This window comes from Lotus japonicus, chromosome 3 (genome assembly GCF_012489685.1).
Source record: "Lotus japonicus ecotype B-129 chromosome 3, LjGifu_v1.2".
NCBI classification, from domain to species: Eukaryota; Viridiplantae; Streptophyta; class Magnoliopsida; order Fabales; family Fabaceae; genus Lotus; species Lotus japonicus.
The window spans coordinates 42,051,862-42,075,666 of NC_080043.1; the positions used below are offsets into that span (position 1 = coordinate 42,051,862).

Genomic DNA, 23,805 nt, shown 5'->3' on the forward strand with positions numbered 1-23,805 from the left:
TCAACCCGCTCAGTCTGACCCTGTCCATCAAGAGTCAGTTCAACCAGAACCAGAACACTCTGTGTCTAACCACTCTTCGGTTAGATCACCCCATCCTCTGGTTGAAACTTCTGAACGACACCTTGGAGCCTCTGTACCTCATGTCCAAACCTTTGACATTGGCTCTCCTCAAGGTGCTTCTGAAGCTCACAGTAGCAATCACCCAACCTCTCCAGAAACCAACCTCTCCATAGTTCCCTACACTTACCTCAGACCCACCTCTCTCTCTGAGTGTATCAATGTTTTCAATCATGAAGCTTCCTTGATGCTACGCAACGTGCAAGGTCACACTGACCTAAGTGAGAATGCTGAATCTGTTGCTGAAGAGTGGAATAGTCTGAGTACCTGGCTAGTAGCTCAGGTTCCTATTATGATGCAGCATCTGACTGCAGAAAGGGATCAGAGGATCAAGGCTGCAAAGCAGAGGTTTGCCAGAAGGGTGGCTCTTCATGAACAACAACAAAGACACAAGCTCCTTGAAGCTGTTGAAGAGGCCAGACGAAAGCAAGAGCAAGCAGAAGAAGCTGCACGTCAAGCCGCAGCTCAAGCTGAACAAGCAAGATTAGAGGCAGAGAGACTTGAAGCTGAAGCTGAAGCCCTTAGATGTCAAGCACTGGCACCAGTGGTTTTTACTCTTGCTGCTTCTGCTTCCATTCCAGCTCATCAAGCTGCTCAGAATGTTCCTTCCAGCTCCACACAGTCAAGCTCGTCCAGACTCGACCTAATGGAACAACGTCTTGATACTCATGAGTCTATGCTACAGGACATGAAGCAAATGATGATGGAACTTCTGCGTCGATCTGATAAACCCTAGTCTTAGGATCTCTTCGTTTTCCCTCTTAACTTAGTTTTATTTTAACTTTTTTTTATTTTTTTTCTTAAGTTACTCTCGTTATTCTGCTTTGTTATTTTCTATTTATCTTTATATATATATATATATATATATATATATACTTGTCACATTGTGTTTGCAAAAACTTTCTTTATTCATAATCATTATGTTTACATCATACATTTTCTTTTTTCCTAAAGTCTAGAATGGAGGATCCTTCCTCATTCTTCTGCACTCTTGGCGCTGCTCTGACCTCTCCCTCTCCAGACGATCCAGTGAATACTGGATGTTGTTGAGATTGACGATCAGCTCATTCCTCTCCAGAACCTCTTCTGTTGTCTTGAGTTTCCTTTCTATCGTGTCCTTCTCTTCCAGTAGCCTCAGCTCAAGCTGGCTGAGTTCTTGAACTTCTTCCACGAAGGCAAGAAATTCCCTTAAGTCTTTCTTCAGCTCTGGACGAAGGTCCTCCTCAAGCAGTGTCCTCGTCAGCTCTGATATGGTCGTTGTACCCTCTGGATGCCTTATGTTCAGGAACAAGTCCTCCTCGAACGCCTTCCTTTTGAGCTCTTCTAGTGCAACCATGTATGAAGCCATTTCTGATTATGGTCTTGATCGAGTTGTGAAGCTTTTTCTCCTCTCCATTGCTTTATATAGGCTTCATTCTCTCTCTGAAAGTTAATGCTTTTACAGTTTCTCGAGGTTAAGTTCTTGGTAACTGAAACTTCTTTTTACTCCCTTGGCCGGTGGTAAACGTTCTAATTGTGCATTAACTATTCTCTTTAATTCGCCTAACTCTGACTCATGCATCGTTTTATTTCTTTTGAAACTTAGACCTTCTCTAAGGGGGAGAACCTTGTACTTCAAGCTAAGTTTTTCACACCCCATGCTTTTTGCTTATGACAAAAAGGGGGAGTACACCCAGTTTTTGATGTGTAAGCTGTGTTAGTGTGATTTATTTTTCTTTTGGAGAATTTAAGAGTTCCACCTTTATGACCTTAGATGTGTCACTGGGCAAATACAAGGAATACATTTCACTTCTTCTGAAGTGATTTTAGTTTGACTCTGATACCCAAGACTCTGATACCTTGTCCGTTGACTCTGATTACTTATGCGCTCTGATTATTCTATTTCATCTATGTCATAAGTTTCTCACTCTGAACTCTTATATTATTTAGCTCAGAATCTAGACTTTTATAACGTTTTCATCAAGTATTAGATTCAGGGGGAGCTAAGCTCAGAATCAAGCTGTGACTTGAATTCAGAATGAGCAAGATAAACTATTCACATGAGGATAAGTCTTATTCTATATCCCTAAACTCTGAGTGAATTCAGTTTAATGTTTAAGAATTGTTCATCAAAAATCTTAGTTTTGTCATCATCAAAAAGGGGGAGATTGTAAGATCAAGTTTTGATCTAGTAGTACAACTTTATGTTTTGATGATTACAAGTTAACCTTTTGAGTATGAACAATTATGGTACTCTAACGTGTTTTTCTGAGTGTGCTATTTACAGGCTCTGACCTTGATTCAGTCTCACACAAATCAGAAGCACTGTGCATAAAGAGTGACCCAAGCAACGCTTTCGCAACATCTATGTTCACTCTGAACAGTAGAAATGCTTCAGAAGATCTGAAGTTATACAAGCTCTGATATGGACTCAGCCACCAGAAGTTCTGAAGATCCAGAAGTTCTGACAACCAAGAAACTCTGAAGGTTCAGATGTTCTGACGGTGTAGAAGACTCTGAAGATCCAGAAGCTGAACAGTGGAAACTCTGATGTCCAGAAGCAAGAAACTCTGAAGACCATGTACTTCTCTCTGAGCTCAGAATCAGAAGATACAATGGTCAGAGGATCTGTGCTTTCCCTCTGACTCTGATCAACCGGCTTCACAAGTTCCAACATGAAGCATTCCCCTGATCAGAAGTCTCCTAGGTTTAAAGGTCAAGTCGCTATCAAAGTACAAAAGCATATGTACTATCCTGACGACCTACCTAACGTTCTCAGCCACAGCAGAAGCTGGAATTTCCAGAACTGCCCTCCAACGGTAGCATTCCCATGCAGCGTTCAAACCCTAATCCTTGGAGTATAAATAGAGGCTGAAGATTGAAAGATGCGGTTGGAAGAATTACACACGCGCAAGCTATATTCAAAAACCTTCAAGCATTCTTTTATCTGAAATTCATTGTGTTTACTATTAGCTTTTCAGAAGCAAATCTCTTGTAAACATTCTTTGTTAAACAGTTTGTTTAGTTACCTTTAGGAGATCAAGGTTGATCGGATCCTAGAGAAGACTAAGAGAGTGAATCTTAGTGTGAGCTAAGTCAGTGTAATTGTTAGTCACGTGTAGGTTTCAAGTGCAGTTGTAACACTTTACCTGATTAGTAGATTGCCTTCATTCTAAGAAGGAAGAAATCACCTTGACGGGTGGACTGGATTAGCTTGAGGGATTTATCAAGTGAACCAGGATAAAAATCCTTGTGTGCTTTTCTATCTCTTATCTTTAGCACTTAAGTCTCGAAAGATTTGTTGAAATCTTTAAGGTGGAAGTTTTTATTTGAAAACGTTATTCAAACCCCCCTTTCTACCGTTTTTCATACCTTCAATTGTTGCTACGGATTGGTCTCTACCATTTGAGATCATGTGTTATGCTAGTGATTTAGCTTTAGGGGCTGTCTTGTGTCAAAAGAAAGAAAGAGTGTTGTACGTGATATACTATGCGAGTAGAGTTTTGAATGAGGCCCAAAGGAACTACACTACAACTGAAAAAGAATTGTTGGCTGTAGTCTTTGCTTGTGAGAAGTTTAGGCCTTACATTTTGGGTTTTAAAGTTATTGTTCATACTGACCATGCTGCTTTGAGACATTTGTTTGCTAAACAGGACTCTAAGCCGAGGTTGATTCGATGGGTCTTACTCCTTCAAGAGTTCGACCTTGTGATCATTGACCGAAGAGGCAAGGACAATGGAGTAGCAGACCATATGTCGAGATTGGAAGGTGGGGCATGCAGCCCAATACCTATTCAAGAGGAGTTCCCGGATGAGAAACTCCTAGCTGTTTCCACCGAGAAATCCCTACCCTGGTATGTACATTTTTCTAATTGCCGGGTTGCTGGACTTATTCCCCATGACTTGACCTGGCAGCAGAAGAAGAGATTCCTGCATGATGCAAAATCTTACCTCTGGGAGGATCCTTATCTTTTTAAAATTTGCTCTGATGGAGTCATAAGAAGGTGCATCCCGGAAGTTGATTTTGAGAAGATTCTTTGGCATTGCCATGGATCAAGTTATGGAGGACATTTTAGTGGGGAGAGGACTGCTGCTAAGGTCCTCCAAAGTGGTTTCTATTGGCCTACTCTGCATAAAGATAGTAGAGCTTTTGTTGAGAGTTGTGATAGGTGTCAGCGGACTGGTAACATCTCAAGGAGAAATGAGATGCCCCTAAAAAATATTTTGGAAATTGAGTTGTTTGATGTTTGGGGCATCGATTTCATGGGACCCTTCCCACTTTCTTTTGGTTGCCAGTATATTTTGGTGGCTTTTGACTATGTTTCTAAGTGGGTTGAAGCCGTTGCACTCTCAACAAATGACTCTAAAGTGGTGGTTTCTTTTCTGAAAAAGAACATTTTCACTAGGTTTGGTGTTCCTAGAGCGATTATAAGTGATGGGGGTACCCACTTTTGAAACAGAGCTTTCGAGTCTCTCTTGGAAAAATATGGTGTTAAGCATAAAGTGTCTACCCCCTATCACCCTCAAACTAGTGGGCAAGTTGAGATTTCTAATCGTGAGTTGAAACGTATTCTTGAAAAAGTGGTAGATTCTTCCAGAAGGGATTGGTCAAGGAAACTTGACGATGCCTTATGGGCTTACCGAATCGCTTTTAAAACTCCGATTGGTACTTCTCCTTTCCACCTAGTTTTTGGGAAAGCGTGTCACTTACCGGTGGAATTAGAACACAAGGCCTATTGGGCCATAAGGAAATTGAACTTTGATTGGAAAGTTGCTAGCGAAAAGAGACTCTTGCAATTGAATGAGCTTGATGAGTTTCGACTCCGAGCTTATGAGAGTGCTAGCATCTACAAGGAAAAGACAAAGAAGTGGCATGATAGGAATATTTTGGATAGGGAATTTGTCTCAGGGCAATTAGTGCTGCTCTTCAATTCTAGATTGAGGCTATTCCCTGGGAAACTGAAGTCTAGATGGTCTGGACCCTTTGTGGTTAAGAGGGTGTTCCCTCATGGAGCGGTAGAGGTTGAAAACCCAGAGACCAATAATACTTTCACTGTGAATGGGCAAAGGTTGAAAGTGTACTTAGGTGGTGAGGTACTGAAGTTAGAAACCATATTTTTCAAACCTCCAACTTGACAAGGAGGATAGTCTACCTAAGACTAAAACAATGGGCTGCTTGGGAGACAACCCAAGTCTTGTTTTATTCTGCATGTTGGTTGTTGTGTTTTTGCAGGGAATGGGAGCCTGAAGTTCAGAAAAAAGCGGTTCCGAGGCCTCTGTTATGTTTGGTAAAAGAGGTTACCCCTACTCTCTACACAGAATTCATGCATTTTTAGCATATTTTTCCTTTGTAGAGTTTCTTTAGTTGTTCGATCATGCATCGTTGCATATAGAGTCTTTTGTGTCTGGGTTGTTATTTCCCTATACTTTAATGGCATGCTTCTGAGTTTTGCTCTCTCACATGATGCTTGCTTTGAACATGTTTTTAAAAGGATACTTTGTGTTGTTTTGGGGAGTGATTGTATGTTTGGGAAAGAGAGGGAGAGACTTCGATCTTCTAAGTGTTGTCTTGAGGATAGAGTTGATGTGAGTCCACAAGGGTCCATCTTTGACCCTTCACTATATAATCTCCCTGGAGGATCCTGACTCACTTGCACTTCTTGGTTCTGTGTTGAATTCATTCTTTGCATACTCTGGGAGAATTGCGTTCTTGAGACTCGTAGGTTTTATTAGACTTCATAGCTTATACCATGCATTTTTGCCCCTAGTCGACCCTATTGAGCCTTTTGGGGAGTTCTTTGTTACACTTGTTGTGTGGGCTGCCTGTTTGGTTGGAAAAATGGGGAGTTGTGGTCTTTAAATTGTTTTGGAGCTAGGTAAAGTTTGAAATGTCTCTTGCCCCAAAAATAAGAAAAAAACAGAAGATGAAAAAGAAAAAAACTCCTAATCAAGTTGGAGTTAAAAAAAAAAAAAACAAAAGAAAGTTGAAAAAGGGGGTCAAGAGACTTGCGTTAGAAAAGTTGGTTATTGAAAGCTCCGGGGTTTCTAATAAGACCACACTCAAATTTTGTGCAGCCATAGTCTTCCTTATGGACCACCTACCTTGTGCTTTACCTAGCCAACACTTCAACCCTTTTGAAGTCTCATTGAATAATGCATTATCAACTTTAGTTGCTCTTGAGTGAATGATTCCCAGAACCTATGAACTTGCTTGTGTGCTCAGTGCACTAAACAATTGTCTCATGCTAGGATGTTAGTTCTAAATGCTTCTCATGGTGGACTCTAATTCTTCTTTATTAAGAGTTGCATGAAGATGATTGTTGAATCTTTTTCTTGGAACTAACTGCATTCGCTTGATCCCCCGGTTTTCTTAAGTTGTGTATCCCTCTTTTGGCTTGTGTGTTGGGAGTAATTCTTGGAGCTTGAGGGCAAGCTAATCTTAGTGATGCTCGAGGACGAGCTGTCGTTGAGTATAGTGGTGTGATGACCCTAGTTTAGTGGTGTTTTTAGGGTCATTCCTTTGTTAGTTTTGAGTCTTTTTGTTGAGTCTCATGTAGTGTTTCATGCATTGTCATGCATTTTTACAATTCTTTGAGTTTTTATTTTGTTTTCGTAAATTTGTAGTTTTATAGGGACATTTATTATATTTTAAGTAAGTTTAGGAATTGCATTTGTTTCAGCTTTAAGTATAAGGACTTGTGTGCTTTTAATCACTTGATCTTCTAGTTGTTTCTTCCTTAGCTTGGCCATCAAGTGTGCAGCTGAAACTGGTGAAGAGATAGGGGCAAATGGCATAAAAGATTGATTAATGCATTGAAAGGGGGGTTACAAGAAGATTAAAAGACTTTCAGGGCGGAGGATAGCGCTCAAGCGCCCTGAGCGCCAGCCCTCCAGAAGCGTTGTGGTTGTTTCTGCCACTTGGGCGCTCAAGCGTCCCAGGGCAGCGCTTGAGCGCCCTAGTTCGCATAGATTGTCTATAAATTGATTTTTTGTCATTTCTTTTGGAACCTTTTGTCATTTTATCACATTTCAATAAGTTAGAAGGGAGGGTTTGAGTTCTGGAGCTTGAGGAACTTTTCCTAGGCCTTATGTTCCAGGTTTTATTTTCATCTTCTTGTATGGATTCCATAGTCATGCTTGGCTAAAAACCCCTTTGTTTTGGGTTCTTTGTAAGACTTTGGATGTTTTAGCTTTTAATTCCTTTCCTATTCGTAATGTTCTGAGTAAACCCTTGAATCTCACTTCTATGCTTAATCTTTCAAGCTTGAATGCATGCTAGCTTCTTACTTTTCTATAATCATAACGATAGTTTGTTATAGAATTGGGACTTGTTGTGAGATTACTCCTCCTATACTTGCTGCTAGGAATAGAGGAAGAGTTGGGGTTGGTTTGCCTGAATTGTATGCTTATTGCTTCTATCAAATGCTTAGGTTATCAAGGAATTGAACCTATCTTTTGGTTAGAAAGGGTTTTCTTTACGAGGCATCGATAGATGACTATCTAGGCTAGAACTTCAAGGAGAGACTCAGGATTTATTGGATAGGAAGGTTTGCTAAAACTGAATTAGTTGAACAAGAACCCAAGGCAATCTCATTTCTGAATTTCGATCACTTTACTACTTGTTCATTTATCTGTTACATAATCAAAGAAACTTTCAATCTTAAAAACTGAATTTTACTCGCTTTTTAAACTTGAACTTGACTCTTAAAGTGAATTCACATTCTAATTCCCTGTGGTTCGATAATTTAAAACCCGGAGATATATGTACACTTGCAGATTGACCAACAGATTTGTTTATAAATCTACAAAAACAGATTATAACCTTGGTTGCTGTCAAGATCATGCGTGAACAAAGCTTTCACATGGATGATACTATCTGGTGCTTTCCCCCATGTTTTGTGGTTAGATTTCAAAGAGTTCCTGATCTGCATGATATTTTTCATATTATTGAAGTCCTATATGTTTTTATTGTTAAAATAGGAGGATGTTTACAATGGCTTTTCTGTTGAGAAATTGTGTATGGAATACTTGAGGCCATTCATGTATCCATACAACACTTTGAAATATGTAAGTTTTGTTTAAGTTTCATAAGTGAAAGCATATGTCTTAACTCTCTATCATTAATGACTGTGATGCACCTTTGAACATATTTACTTGCATATGTAGATCTACATTCCTATCAAGATTGAATCTGGCCATTGGTATTTGTGCATCATTTCCATTGGGGATTACACCATTTACCACTTGGACTCCCATCTTAATGTGGAGGACATACCGGTTAGATGTGCATCCATGAAAACATTGGTAATGTTTATATAATACTTCACTTCAATCTGAATACTTTTCACATTCTAGCTTCATACTTTAATTTGTTTGCTTTTATTGTATGTCAATGCAACACATTGGTTGAAATGATGACCACAAAGGACAGATATGTGGAAACTAATTTTTACCGGAAAATGGTGGACTTTCATTCTTGAAAGCTAAAGGAAGCAAGGGGCATCCTCAATACTGGTAGCAGGTAGTCCTTATTGAAATTGAACTGCATACATTTAATTTAATAATTTTGTCAAGTTTTGGTAACTCTTCCCTGTTATTATGTTTACTGCAGCCATGATTCAGCTATGTGGCTGTTAAGTTGGCTTGAATTGGGTTCTGGGTTTAATCCCAATCGATCTGGCTATGTAAGTAAATAGTCATATTCATGGTTTATGGCTGTTTTGTTGGTTTGTGATTGTGTGTTGTAAGAATTAATTTCTGTTTTTTTTCTTATGCCAACCAAATGAAAGGGTTGTTCGTATGAACACTGCCACCACTCTGTTATGTGGTGAGCATAATGACACTCGGAGGAGCTTGGAGGAGAAGGCCACTGTCTTCTGGAATGCATATCACACTGCTGATGTTGAAGGGGTGGCTACGACTTTGTGAAGTCTGTGGTTGAAGGGCAAGTATTATTTTTTGTTGGTTGTATTTTTAACACAGGCAGCAGTAGGAGTTAATAGGCAGCAGTAGGAGTTAATAGTTGGCTGCATTTTTTGTTGTGCATATATATGTGTGTTGCACAAATTTTGGTCATGTAAAATAATCTAACCTAACTTTACAACAATGATGCGTTGGATTTGGTGGTGGTAAAACAATGCATTGAATATCCTATGATAGGCAGTGCATTGTTTAACCATTTGTTTGTCACCTTTTGGGTGGATCCTGAACTTAGCCCCCACTATGGAGTATTTGTTTAGTTACCTGGATTCCATGATCTGGTTGAATGTTTGCATTTAGTTGAAATTTTAATGTTTGCATTTAACTGATATCAATTCCTCCCCCCCCCCCCCAATTGTACAAAACCATCATTTCCCTCCCCTAAACGGTCAATGCTATCAATTCCCCTATTAATGATTCTTGGTCAGAGGAATCATGTCATAACTCTATTTACTGTTTTTACTGTTTCTAAGTGTGGTCAAATCTCTAACTTTTGAAACAGCTTTTTTGCATGTTTGTGTTCTCAACACCATCATTCCCAAAGTCCTCACTCACCCCCCCCCTCCCCCCAACTTTATCTATAAAAGTCACTATTGCCTATCTATAAAAACCACCACTATCTCTCTCAATTAGCTGTGTCCCATTCTTTCCTCTCTCCCATTATTTCTTGCTTCTCATCTCTCAATTATCTCTCAATGGCCAGCTCTAGCCAATTCCCACCCCCAAACGAATCTCAGGTTATTGACATCTCATCTGATACTGATTCTGATGCTGAGGTTTTTTATGAAAGTGATTCTGATGGTTCTGATGATTACCCTTATGGATGAATTCGAAGAAATGATCCAAGGTTTGTAGGGAAGGAGGTTAGGGTAGGTGAAATTCCATTTGGTCCAGGCTTTGTTAAACCCATTACAAAGTCTCAAGCTACAAAGGGTCAAGCATTGGTAAGCATTTTTTCTTACAACCATGGTTTCATCACTTCATTCATGAATTCCCACAAAACGCATATATTGCTAAGCATTTTTTCATACATGTTAATTTCCATCATGTTAATTTCACCACTTCATGTAGGGGGTTCCTGCATGGTTTGCGGAAAAGTGGTTGGATAGGAAATATAAAAAGGTCGTTTTGGTATATGAGTATGTGAAGCTTTATTCTGTCAAAGTGGTGTGGCACTATGCCACTGGAAACCAGTGTTCATTTGCAAAGGGTTGGTATGAATTCAAGGTGGAGAATCATGTTGGGCCTGGAGACCATATATATTGCATGCCAACAGTTTTTGAAGATGTTTTTACCATTGACATCTCGCGCGCAGCTGACCGCCGTGTGTGAAGGATTCGGTATCATGCTCTGCCCGTGTGAACAAAATAATTTCTACTTTTGTGTCCCCTTTATTGTCATCCCCTTTGTCCCTCTTCCATTTTGTAGCCAAGTATGGTCATTACTATTTCAATGAAGTTCACTTTGTGTTGGGCATATATTTTTCCATTACAACTTAACATAACACATTAACACTCTGTTTGGTTGTGAAGAGAGAGATAGAGAAGAGAGAGTAGAGAAGAGAGAAGTTGAGTAGAGAGAAATTGGTGAGAGATAGAGTAGATTTAGAGGTTATTTGGTATGATAAAAAGAGAAGAGAGATAGAGAAGAGAGAATGACGTGGATCTCTCTCTCTTTGTTTGGTTGAATAGATAGTGGAAAGAGAGAAGGTTACTTTTTGTGTTAAAAGACATTTTTGCCCAAACTCTAATGTGACATCATGTACTGGACAAGTAATTTCTGTCGGTTCCAAAAAAACGTGTTGGGGGCTCAAAACCGCCAGAAATGTATTTTCTAACATGAAGTGGCCACAATTACTAGTACTGCATGCTTGTAAAAAATCCAGATGCCTGTGAAAAATCTACCTGCAATTCCTAACAGATTTGAGACCTCGTTGAAAGATGCCCAATTGCTGTCAATTCATGTCTGACTTTAATCCCACCATAAACAAAACTAAATGTCAATACAACACTTTGCAAGAACAACACCTTATCACTTATGCAGAAATAGTAACAGATCCCTATCATGACCACCATCATTTCATACATTTGTAAGAAACACCTCAGCCAAACCTGCCATGTACAATTCAAGAGCAACCCATTGAGTGCCACTCCTTTGGCAATATAACAGCAATAGGCCACCGGCATCCTATCAAAACTTCTGCTCTTGACCCAATGCATTGGCAGACCATCCAGAACAGCAAAAACATTACAAAACAAGTCATTATTATATCAAAATTACTTAAATGTGGCTGCTCCAAATCACCCTGCAAAATCAATAAAAAGATAGCAAGCAATATAGGTAGCAATGATTCAATTCCAACCCTCCAAGGACTGCCACATCATGCAAGGAAATAACTCCCTTTGTATTAGACAACAATATACCAGCAAATATATACCTCTTAAGACTAAACCAGCACATGAAGCAATTGCAGTAGTAACCATGCACCAATTAACAATGCCCCTCCTTCAAAAAAAGCAATTGCAGTAGTAACCAGGCACCAATTAACTCAAATGAGAGTGAAATCATAATAAAGACATCAAATGTGATAAATATAAAGAAAAAGAAAAAGAAATTTGCTAATATATATTAAGATAGGGAAAATCAATAATAGAAGTAATTATATTACATTTGCTATAATCCATACATAATGTTTGAGTCTATTACATTCAAAAGGCTTACAAAGCATATGACTGCCACCAAAACAAAAAAACATATCCTTTTACATCAAAAAACCCTTCCTTAGCTTCCTACTTCTTTCCATAATAGATTACATATTAGTAACACAAAATAGCTAAAGGCACTAGAAGATGTCTTCAGTACAAACACCCCAAAATGTACATAATGCACACTAGCAAAAAAACATAGGCTGAACATGAATTGTCACTGCAGCCCACCGACATTCATCATTTGAAACAGAGTCTGCAGGCGCATGTGAGCTGGTACACCAAAAAGCAGGCGCGTCTTTTGATCATTAGTGCATAAAAATTCATAGCACTGCATGCGGAGGTGATCGATTACATTCAGTTCAGTCAACATGTTCCACACATCTGATTCAGTATATATACGTGGTTTACTATGTTTAAAGACGGTCAACTGGTCTTTGTAAATTTCATTACGCTCTTCAATTGCTACAACTTGACGTTCTGCGACTCCCACCTGCCTTTCAGCCACATCATGTAGCTTACTAGAAATACAATTACCACTAATCAATGCATCAGACATCAATCCAAGAGCACTAGTCATTTTCTCCACTTGAGAATCAAAGGAATCAATCATCGGTGTCTTACGCTTTATTCCTCGTGAACCAGATGTACCTGTAGATTGATGGGAGGGTGCTTGGGCTGGGCTAAAATAGTCGACATTAGGAGGGGAGAATTGCCCCCCCTCAAAGACATCAGCATTTGGTTCCAGCATAGAAGTGTCATCGCCAGCATCATTTAAGCCCACAGTTTCCTTCTCCATTTCACGCAATATTTGGCCAGCACTTAAGGCTTTTTTTCCCGTTGCTCGATCAGCACCAAAAAGCTCCTTCAATGTATCATAGTGCTTGACTTGCGATCGTTTCCATGAGGTTTTTCCTTTCACAAATTAAATGACAACATTAGTTAGTATTATGTTGTGTAAATAAATAGCATAATGATCAGCATCACATGTCATGAATAATGCAACTCACCTTAATTAATTCCTCCCATACATGATCCTCAGCCTCAAACCTCTTAGTCATTGGACTCCATGCAAAGCCACTAAGACCTTTGAATAGATCATAAGCCTCAGTGAAGTTATCCTTCATGGTTTTCATTCTATTTTTAATATTTTGCTTTGTCATGGTTGGTGAAACGCCAGCCTTTAATGCCTCAAGTACATTAGCATAGCCTTGCGTTGTCCATGCACCATCCGGCCTATTTCCCTTGGTAACCTCCTCACAAAAGGCATCCAGTAATATTTGGTCCATGTCTTCAGTCCACCTCAAGATCACAACACGGACTTGAGTAGGTTCCCCAGCTTGACCTTTACTCTTTGACATCTTTCAACCTATAAATACAATTGTGGTAAATAGATAGAAGGATAGAGAATGCTGACCATTGTATTTTAGGAATCAATGACAAATACATATGAAAAGAATAGTCTTTGACATTACCCAAATCAATTCAATACTTCACAGATAAATTAATAACAAGTAGAAAGAATAACCCAACACTAATGACATATGGAAAACATGAATAACAACATCAAAGTTTACATGCACATAATCCAAGTATAAATTACAAGATGAAGACCTAGGAACCATGAGACAACAACACTAAACTTGATAAACATTCCACATTTCATTTGCAATATTATCCCTTAGAAGTTGGCCTTGTCTGTACTCCTCATCACGTTGAGCCTGGGATCTATCTATGTCACGTTGAAGCAATTCACGGTCAACTTCAGCCATTAAGGCTTCATCAATGTCCACACCCATTAAAAAATTATGCAGTATATTGCAAGCAACTACTATGTTCCTCATTACTTCAAACGAATAATGTGGTTCTGTTCCGCTGAATATGATGGGAAATCTTTTTTTTAATACACCAAAAGTTCTCTCTATGACATTTCTGAGTGAAGAGTGGCGTAGGTTGAACAACTCTCTAGGATTTTGGGGGCCTCGAGTTGAATACTCCTTCAAGTGATAACGAACACCTCTATATGGTGTAAGTATCCCAGGTTTAAGCATAAATCGCGCATCCCCAAGATAAAATTTTCCTACATAAAGGTTGAGATAAATTACAACACATTAGATCGAGTAAAAGAATTGAAAATTGAATGGTTTTTACAAATTGAAAGGTTTTTACTAACCTTCTGGTATTATTAAAGGGTCTTCCCTACTCAAGGCATCCTTTAAAATTCTAGAGTCTGAAGCTGTTCCTTCCCACCCTGCTAGAACGTATGTGAATTTCATGTCGAAATCACATGCAGCGAAGACATTTTGCGTGGGGCAATCCTTTCTTCAACGAAAGCGAGGGGCTTCTGCCCTTGGAACCTTGACCCGAACATGTGTCCCATCTATAGCTCCAATGCAATCCTTTGGTCATAAATAGTAATGTTAGTTTTGTATATAATCATTAAAAATGGTAAGATAACCACAAGTAAAAAAAACCACCCTCATACCTTTAAAAATGGATAGAATCTGTCATTGTGAAGTATTTGTGCCGAGACATCCGCACCTGATGGTTGGATACAAAATTCTTCTTGTAATGAGATTAGGGAATGCAACACATTATGAAAATGACGGCTAACTGTCTCTCCGGAACGATGGAAGAAGAACGAAACCACACGATTTTTAACATTATGTCCTATAATGTGTAAAAATTTCGCCACTTGCTCCTCTACAGTGGACCATATATTATCCTTTACTAAACCTGTGCCTCTTATTTTCTGGCACAATCGAAGGAATGCTTCAGGCCCCATGCGTATAATGTCGCGACACTTCTCTGTATGTGTTAGGTAACCCATTAACTCACGACGCCTACGCTCTCTTTGTAGATCCACATCTTGGACTCGTCGATGAAAAGAAGTGGTCACCATTTGAAACAAATGCAATGCATGTACCACATAACATAGCAAGACAACAACACCAATGTATTGCCTCTTTTCCAACTCTTGTCGGGTACTATTCAAAATTTGCACTTGAATCGACATTCCAAGATCAATATGGTCATCTTCGTCCCTCTCAACTTGATTTAACAGTTCAGTATGATCATCAATATTGACATCTTCATGGTTATCACAATTCAAGGCTCTATCCATAGGACAAACTAAAAAGAGACCTTATGCAAGACATGAACAAATGAGAAAATTTTGAATACAGAAACCAGAAAACAAAATAAATTTCAATCTCAATTATGAAATTGCAAAGTGGCATGTCTTTATAATCAAGGATGAAATATCTGTAAGCTTACCTCTATTACATGTCTTTATAATCAAGTTTTATTTTTTATTTTTATAAGCTTACCTCTAATTACCTCTTTATAATCAAGTGACAATTTTTACAAATGGCATGTCTTACCTCTACAGTTCCATCAATGCTCTAGAATTTAAATTCATGTGAAAGAGTACAACTTGGAGCAAAACAATATTTGCCCCATTTCACGCAATAATAACAGCACTAATATGAAGAAAGAATCAATCCCAAACAACACAGTAAACCAAAGAATCGATATGTAATTATAATAGACATCAATCCTTCAATAGAATGAAATAAATGGATTAGAGACACAAAAACAGTGTGTCGAGTTGAAGGATGAAATACTTGAGTTTGGTGACAGATTAAAATGCGCTCGGTGGCAGTGGGTCGTAAGATGAGTCGGAAATGGTGGTGGGCAAGATCTATCCACTTAAATAAACAAAGATCAAGCACCCTTTGCTGGTGGGTCGACGCCGGATGCTCAGCCACCGAAGGTTACGTCGGTGTCGCTGCTACACACATGGAGTAGGAGAATATTTATCAGAAAACAAGGAAGAACACGCGGGAGAACAAGGAAGAACTCGCTGGAAAAGAAGGGTAGAAAAGGCAGAAAGAAAAGGGGTGAGCGTTCCTCTTATTATCTCTTTGCAATTTGGGGGAACCATAAAAAGTGGTAGGGCCCACATAAATTAACCATCTCTCTTCTGTTTATGTTGCAACCAAACGAGGGTGCCTCAAGTATCTCTTCTCTATCTCTCTCTCTCTTCCCTCAATCTCTTCTCTATCTCTCTACAACCAAACAAAGTGTAAGGGCATGAATTTGTGACATTCAATTTTGGGAGTATAAGGGTTTTTCCATATAAAAAGCCACGTATAAAATGAAAGGGAGTATAAGGGTATGAATTTTGTGACATTCCAATTCAAGGAAATATAGGAGGACGAATGAAGTAATAATGAACCTAATTCAACCTCTATAAAATTAGCAAGATGGGCAACCAAATCAAGTAGTTATTGGTTTTTTTTTGTATTATTCTGTAATATGAATAGAAACGTGTTGAATTTAATCTCATCCATTGAATTTAATCTAAGGGTTAAAAACCACACCTCTCACTCTCACATAAAAATCAGTCCTATCACTAGATACTCAAGGAATAAACAAATAGCATGTTTGACAACCATGTCTAAACCCCACAAATTTACAAGTGAAATAAACATCAATTTGTAACATACCATGTCAAATGTAACAAGCGTATGGTACCATCCATGAATTTGAAAACAGACCATTTAAAGTACTGATGGTTCAAATAAAACAACATTACAAATCCACACAATATCCCAAAGCATCATATGCCCTACTAAACATTGCAAATCCACACAAGTTTGTTAAAAAGATCATTACAAATCCACGAATTACATTACTAAAACAACCATGCTACAAAGAGCATCCAACATCCACCTGCGAGATTCCCTTCCAAGATAGATAGTGTGTGATTCCCTTCCAAGAGTGCACCCCCACCTGTGAGATGACAAAAACAGTGGCAAATTACAAGTCAGTGGTAATACGTTTGTTCATATAATTTTACATTTGTTGCATATATTGCAGATGAAGGGGTGATAAGAAATACACAATGCCTAGGGTTGCCACTAACATAACCATGTACATAAATGCAGATTATTAAAATCATAAAGTAAGTAAAAATATTCACTTCACTGTGTAGCCCGTAGGCATGTTTTTCGATTATGGCCTGCCCCGCCACAAAGACCACAGTGGGAAGTACGCCTCCCCGGTCCACTACCTCTAGAAGCACCACCAATGCGCCTTTTGATGGGTTTGAGTGGGTCACGCAAGTATTGTTCAGCATCGTTGGTCACCACATGTACAGTTTGTTTCACTCCATCACCTTTCTCCAATTTCTCCAGCTTCCTTGCTTGCTTTAGAACCAGTTCATTTGTGTCCCGGAATGTTTCCAGTGTTCTACATGCTGCTTTAGACATTCGCCTGCAGTTTTCCCTCAATACTGTAAATCTACAAAGATCCATGGGGTCCCATGTACCCAATTGTTCCCCACGCAGCTCAAGACCCTCTTTTGCATCCTTGGTCCATCTCCCCATAATTAATGATGAGGGAATTCCAGGCATGTCTAGATATCTACAAACAGCAAGAATATGATCGCATGGAATGCCATATGATTCCATCCTCATACAAGAGCATTTGAACTCACTGGTTGTTTTGCACATAGTCACATTCCATTTCCTACTAGACAAAGAAAACCTTGAAACAAAGTAAATGATGCAAGTTGAAGTCTCCTTGAAAAGACTGACCTTTAGCATCAAACACCGGTGAAGACCCTTAGAGACAAGCCTGAAAATGTTGTTCGTGTAATGGTTGGAAGCTGACTTTTCAAGCCTCTTCAATTGTGTTTGCGGCACATGGTCACCGTGCATTGATGCAAAATCTGCTTCAAGTTCCCTTTGTCGCTGATAACTCATATATCGAAAAAAGTTGTGCATAAAATCAGTCAAATTGTTCCATGAGTCTACAAACTTCCCAACTTGGGCATGTAATCCCTCAACCCGAGAGGTTGTACGAAAGCCAGCAAAGAATTCACCCCGCATATATGCAGCAGCCCACATCTTCTTCTGCTCATACAAATCATGAACCCACACATTGTCTTCACACCCACATTCAATAACCATTTGAGTCCATCTGTCCTCAAACTCCACAATTTCAAGATCCCAAAGCATGCATCTTGAAAACATTTGAACAAACTTTGGTTCCGCAACATTGCTTACTGCATTCCGAAGAAGATGCCAAGCACATAAATTGTGATGCGCATTTGGAAACACACTTTTAATTGCATTTTTCATTGTCGGATCTCCATTTGTGATTACTAATACCGGTGCTTTCCCCCGCATTGCATCTAACAAACTGTGAAGCAACCAAACATATGTCTCCTCTTTCTCATTAGAAACTAAAGCAGCAGCAAAGATAATTGTCTGATTGTGATGATTAACTCCGGAGAAAATTACAAGTGGCCGCTTGTACTTGTTTTTCTTGTATGTGGCATCAAATGCCAACACATCCCCAAACAATAAATAGTTGTCCCGGCTACAACCATCACTCCAAAACAACTTGTCCAACCTTCCTTCCTCATTAGAAGTGTGTTTCCACATGAAGTCAGGATCCTTTTCCTTCAAATTACGTAAGAAAGCGATAACACCTCTAGCATCAGATACTTCCATCTTCTCCTTTTTAAATTTTTCATTGTACTTTTGTCTAGGTCCAAATGGAACATTTTGATATCCACCCATCTGGTTGGCAAACACACCATAAGCCTGTGGAGTTGTAATTCCTGACTTCCTAAAGCAATTCAATTGAGTAATGTCAGCCTCATTCATTCTCCTATGAGTAGGTAACAATCCAATCAAATTTTCTTCAACAAGTACATGATTATGATCATCACAAACAGATCTAACATGTCAACGCTTGTTATCCTTATGAACATGGACCTGAAAATAAGTCTTACACTCACATCTTGTGGCTTTTTTCGGAAAACGCTTTCTCTTTTCACCAGCATGACCATCAACCTCTGGCTCATCTTTCTCTTTCCTTTTACCCTCCCTAAAGCAAACAAATCTCTGTTGGATTACATCTCTGTGATTTTTTTTAGAACCTTAGCCTTCCTCGCAGCAAATCCATGCATCCGAGCATACCAACTGTAGAACAAGTAAGCAACCTCACGATCCGGAAAGTGATAGGTGACTATATCATTGACAGATAGTTGTTTGAAATTTACCATCCCCAAATCTTCTAAACCATTGATAGCAATCTCAGTTGGCGGCTCCACATCAACATTTTGTTCTTCAACCCCATTTTCAGACTCTTTTTCATCTTCTTCTTCATCAGAATCAGTCCCTTGTTCTTCACCAGTTTCATGTTCTTCATCAGTCCCCTGTTCTTCATCAACAGAGACATGAACATCACCTTCCACTCCTTTAACCACTACTCTGCCAACATGCTCAGCACCCTGGCACAGTAAAATTCCCAAATCAAACAACCCATCAACACAACATGAACATGAAATCAAACACTTACCCAAATAAATGATTTTTCATGGAATGAAAAAATTTCCCAAATAAATGACTTTTCATGGAATGAAACACTTTCCCAAATAAATGATAATATGCAAAAAAAAAATCCATAAATCAAAGACAACATTCCAATCTGTTACCTGAAGTGCGGAGGAATCAAGAGCTAGTTCATCATTCCGAGTGTTCGACCTAGACTCCTGGGTATGGGAAGACATGTTCAACAGCCAACTAACCCCACAAACAACTTTAACCACCACTGGAAAAGCCCACGAAACCCGTTCCCACCAAGGAACCAAACACCCCACTGAAACGGAGCTCGAGCTCAAACTACTGCATAGGAAACCCACGAAAAGACAAAAACTCACGAACAAAGCTCACGGAAGGAAGCGGGAGCAAAGCTCACGAACAAAGCTCTAGAGTACAGAGATGTCATCAGAAAAGATGGAGGAAAAGGGAAAAGGGATGGATGGGCCAGATCGGGTTGAGGATGGCTCACGAACCCTAGCCGTCCTGGACTTGAAAATGAGGAACAAAGCTGGTTGATGATAAATGAATGAATCGGGTAAAGGGATTTTGAGTTAGAAAGAAGAAGGAGCTGTTTAGGTTGTATTAATTATGTTACATGTTTAATTTCTTACTGATGTAATTACCTGACCCAATTAGTTGTATTAATTATGTTCCAGATTTAATTTTTTACTGAGGCAATTACCTGACTCAATTAGTGCAAATCATATTAAGAGGTTCTAACTATATAACTAATTATATATAATATATTAATTTTTTATTTTTTAAAAATTACTAAAATACCTGTTGGACCTGCTATTGCAGGTCAAAAGCAAGTGGTGTAACCATGGACCACAAAAAAGTGGTCCATAGTAAACGGACCCTAAAGTACCAACCTGCACCAAAAAGAAAAATGTAAGTAGCAATCATGACTTCTCACTCAGTTTTCTAACGTCTAAGCTTCTAGCTCACTGGATTTCAAAAAAATTCTTGCACACAAAAACAAACGTGGAGTCATATATTACTTTTGGAAAAAAAGTTTGCCTCCCCTTTTCAAAGTAATAATCAGACAACCATTTTATGTATGTAAATCAGTGTTCTGAAAATCGGACCGACCCGGCCGATCCGATCGGTTTAACCGGGAACCGGGCATATGGCCGGTTCTGTCAGTATATAAAATCGGGCACTTGTCAAACCGGTGAACGAACCGCTGATCCGGTGGGCGAATAGGGGAAACCAGTAAGAACCAGCCGGTTCACAATTTTTGAATAAATAGAAAAAATTGGGGAATAAATAGAAAAAATTGGGGAAATTTGCATGTAGCAAGGTTTGAACCCAGGACGTGAAGCAATAAAAAAGGTAAGCATACCAACTGTGCCAGCATTGAAGTTATGTAATTGAAGGTACAGTTTTATATATATATATATATATATATATATATATATAATATTTATTGGATGAAATGTTGAACTTAAAGTTTTTTAACAATACTATCTTTAACTTATGACTTGTGACTTATGAGTAATGATTACTTGGATACACAAGAATTATTATATACAAATTTTGGATATATTAGTTTATATTTATTTAAGTATAGAGATAAATTAAGTAATAAATTTTTTTTACATCAAAAAACATTGAAATTCATTTTCCAATGATTGATTTTTGAACCTTACCTTCCTCAAACTATGTCCTTAATTCTTATCACTTGAGCTTTCCTTTAGAGACTAAATAATAATTTATGTTATTGTAGTATTATATTCTTTATTTTTATATTTAATAAAAAAGAATTTTATTATATATTATTAATAAGCTATTCATTATTCACAAATATAAAATATATTATCTATATTAATATATGTAATATATCATATAAATTATCACGGTCGGATCCCGGTTCAACCTCGGTTCGACCTTTGAACCTTGAACCTGTGCCTCGACCGGTTTGATGACCGGTCCAATTTTCTAAACATTGATGTAAATACTAAATTTTAAAAGTGACAAAAAAGTTATATTAACACTTTTTGTGATTCATTTTTGGTATATCGAAAAAATAAATTGCACCCGCCAGGAATTGAAGCCTAGACATCTCCCTACCTCACTCATATGTCCTCTAACTCCTACCACTTGAGCTATGATACGAGTTCCACTTTTTGTGTTTCATGAATAAAAATAATTATGAACTAGAAGTTAAAAGGCTTAATTGCACTTTTAGTCCCCCAACTTTGCCCTTCATGCGAAAATCGTCCTCAAACTTCAAAATTAGCAAAAAAACGTCCCTAAAGTTTACACCCGGTTGCAAAATTGGTTTTCCGTTAAATTCTGTCTAAAAACTAACAGAATATTCTGTTAAAATGAATTCAACAATAAATAAAAAACAAAATTGAGAAAAATAGTATTCTTCATTTATCTTTTCTTTCTCATATCTAACATCAGAAAGAAAATTTTACTCACTATCATCTTCATCATTCTTTTATCATTCAACAACAACAAAAGCAAACCAGAAAAAAAAAATATATCCAAACCAAACTCAAGCTAGCAAGAAAGATTTCCAAAAATCAACATGTGTATATCCCAAATAATTACATCAGAGCAAGAAAGATTGATGGACGTATGGCAGCATGGAAATCCCTTCTTTTTCTCATAGCCCAAAAGCTTGGTGCTTCAATGGTGAACAAAAAGGAACCACATTTGCACCTGGTTTAGGGAGAATCTCAATTGGGGTTTTCAGTTTTTGTGGTTTTGATAATTTGAGTTTTTGAATTTTCTGAGTTTATGGGTCATAACGACTCAGTGATTCACAATTCTAGCACTGGAATTGAGTTTGGATCCCATCAAATCCATCATCGTTTATGAGTGAAACCAGATCCGGTTCTTCCTCAGACCTTCTCTTTCCGATCTCGGCCAAACCATGAGCCATCTAAAGGAATCACCACCACCAGCATACTCCCCTCGCCGTCTGCAACAAAAGCCCCAAGTCAGATAGACGTTCCGTCGCTGCCGGCCGCCGCCGTCGCCACCTGTAAATGGATTTTCCGGCTGATTCGTTCAGCCTTTGAGAAATGAACACCACCACGACGATCCCCACCACGGGGAGAAGAGGTTTCAACCCTCAGTTCTTCTCCGGCGACTTCGCCGCCGTTCGCCGGTGGTGGGGGTGGGTTTTGGGTGATGGTGGTGGAGTGAAGAGAGGTTGGTGATGATGGGTTCATTGTTGAAACCAGATCCAATTAATCTAATGTTTTGCTTAAGAAATATGTTTTTTAATTTTTTATAACAAGAAAAAGTTAGTTTTTAGACCGAATTTAACGGAAAACCATTTTTGCAACCGGATGTAAACTTCGGGGACGTTTTTTTGCTAATTTTGAAGTTTAGGGACGATTTTCGCAAGAAGACCAAAGTTGGGAGACCAAAAGTACAATTAAGTCAAGTTAAAAATCAGTCATGCTTATGAAAGTCATAGTTTTTCCGCAAAGATGAGTAAACACCACATCCATGTGGATATGTTCTCAGCTCTAAAGGCACTTTGATTACAAAGAGCTTTTGTTTTTATGTTCTTATCCAAAAAATAATACACGGTAAGGATAAAATAACAAAAAGATAACTCCTACCTATACAATAGTTAAATAATAAATAAATAAATAAATTTTTTTTAAAAGACACTTTAACAAAAAGATAACTTCTACTTCCTAATTTTGAGAGGCTACACGGAGCTGTATTCTTTTTGTTGTTTATGATTTTTTTTTTCTCACTAAAATACTTATGAGCCGATTAGTATCACTTACACTTAAGCTAATCTTATATGTCTTATTTGAACAAAAATACTTATGTTTTTTTTGGCACATTTTTTATTTGATAATAAAAATTAAAATTTTCTTATAAATTATATTCCTGTAAATCTTAGTATCATTTTGAAATTCATGTCTCCATCCCTACATGATAACCTAGATCTATTTTAAGATCCTATAACATTGTATATACTTACATATAAGTCCCCGAATGATAGCTCAAGTGGTCAGAGTTAGAGACATAAGGGTTGGGTGAGATGAATGGTGAAGGGTTCAGGGTTGAACCCTGAAGATGACTAATTTACTAACAACTAACATTTACCCATAAAAAAATACTTACCTATAATTTAACTAATATGCACTGATAGTGTGCGGTGACACATCTTTCCATCTTGTCTTTTTAATTTTTAAAATTTGAATTTAGTTATGGTATGATAAAAAGGTTTTCTTTTTAAACGTGATGATAAGAAGGTTTTTTTAAACCAATGATAAGAAGGTTAAAACCTTGTAAAATTGAGTTTTCAACGAGTAATGTTTCATTGACTCCAACCTTATCTTCTATTTTATTTCTACTCATTTCTTTTCATATTTCTCTCCTCCTACATTTACAATAGCATATCATTTATTTATTTATTTCTCTTCTATCTTGTTTTTATTTTATTTTTTTATATTTCTCTTCTCCTACGTTTACAATCACATCTCATGTTATATCATTTATTTCTTTCTCTTCAATCTTGTTTTCATTCATTTTATGGGTAAATGGTCACATTAGTCCCTGGATGTTCGCACCGACTTCAGAATCGTCCCTGAATGAATTTTATTAGGCTTGCGGTCCCCAGATGTGGCAAAAAATAGTCATATT

The 23,805-nt window shown here is 38.1% G+C and overlaps 2 protein-coding genes across 2 annotated transcripts; both read right to left on the reverse strand.

The window, feature by feature from the left end:
• Window positions 1–11,757: 11,757 nt before the first annotated feature.
• LOC130742783 (uncharacterized protein At2g29880-like) lies at window positions 11,758–15,762 on the reverse strand. Its single transcript, XM_057594880.1, has 3 exons — window positions 15,406–15,762; window positions 12,790–13,148; window positions 11,758–12,694 (listed from the first exon to the last, which is right to left on the reverse strand). The coding sequence occupies exons 2-3, from the start codon at window positions 13,138–13,140 to the stop codon at window positions 12,647–12,649; spliced, it is 399 nt and encodes a 132-aa protein (XP_057450863.1). The 5' UTR covers window positions 13,141–13,148; window positions 15,406–15,762; the 3' UTR covers window positions 11,758–12,646.
• LOC130742782 (uncharacterized) lies at window positions 13,295–14,874 on the reverse strand. Its single transcript, XM_057594878.1, has 3 exons — window positions 14,265–14,874; window positions 13,953–14,178; window positions 13,295–13,859 (listed from the first exon to the last, which is right to left on the reverse strand). The coding sequence occupies exons 2-3, from the start codon at window positions 14,053–14,055 to the stop codon at window positions 13,417–13,419; spliced, it is 546 nt and encodes a 181-aa protein (XP_057450861.1). The 5' UTR covers window positions 14,056–14,178; window positions 14,265–14,874; the 3' UTR covers window positions 13,295–13,416.
• Window positions 15,763–23,805: the final 8,043 nt, after the last annotated feature.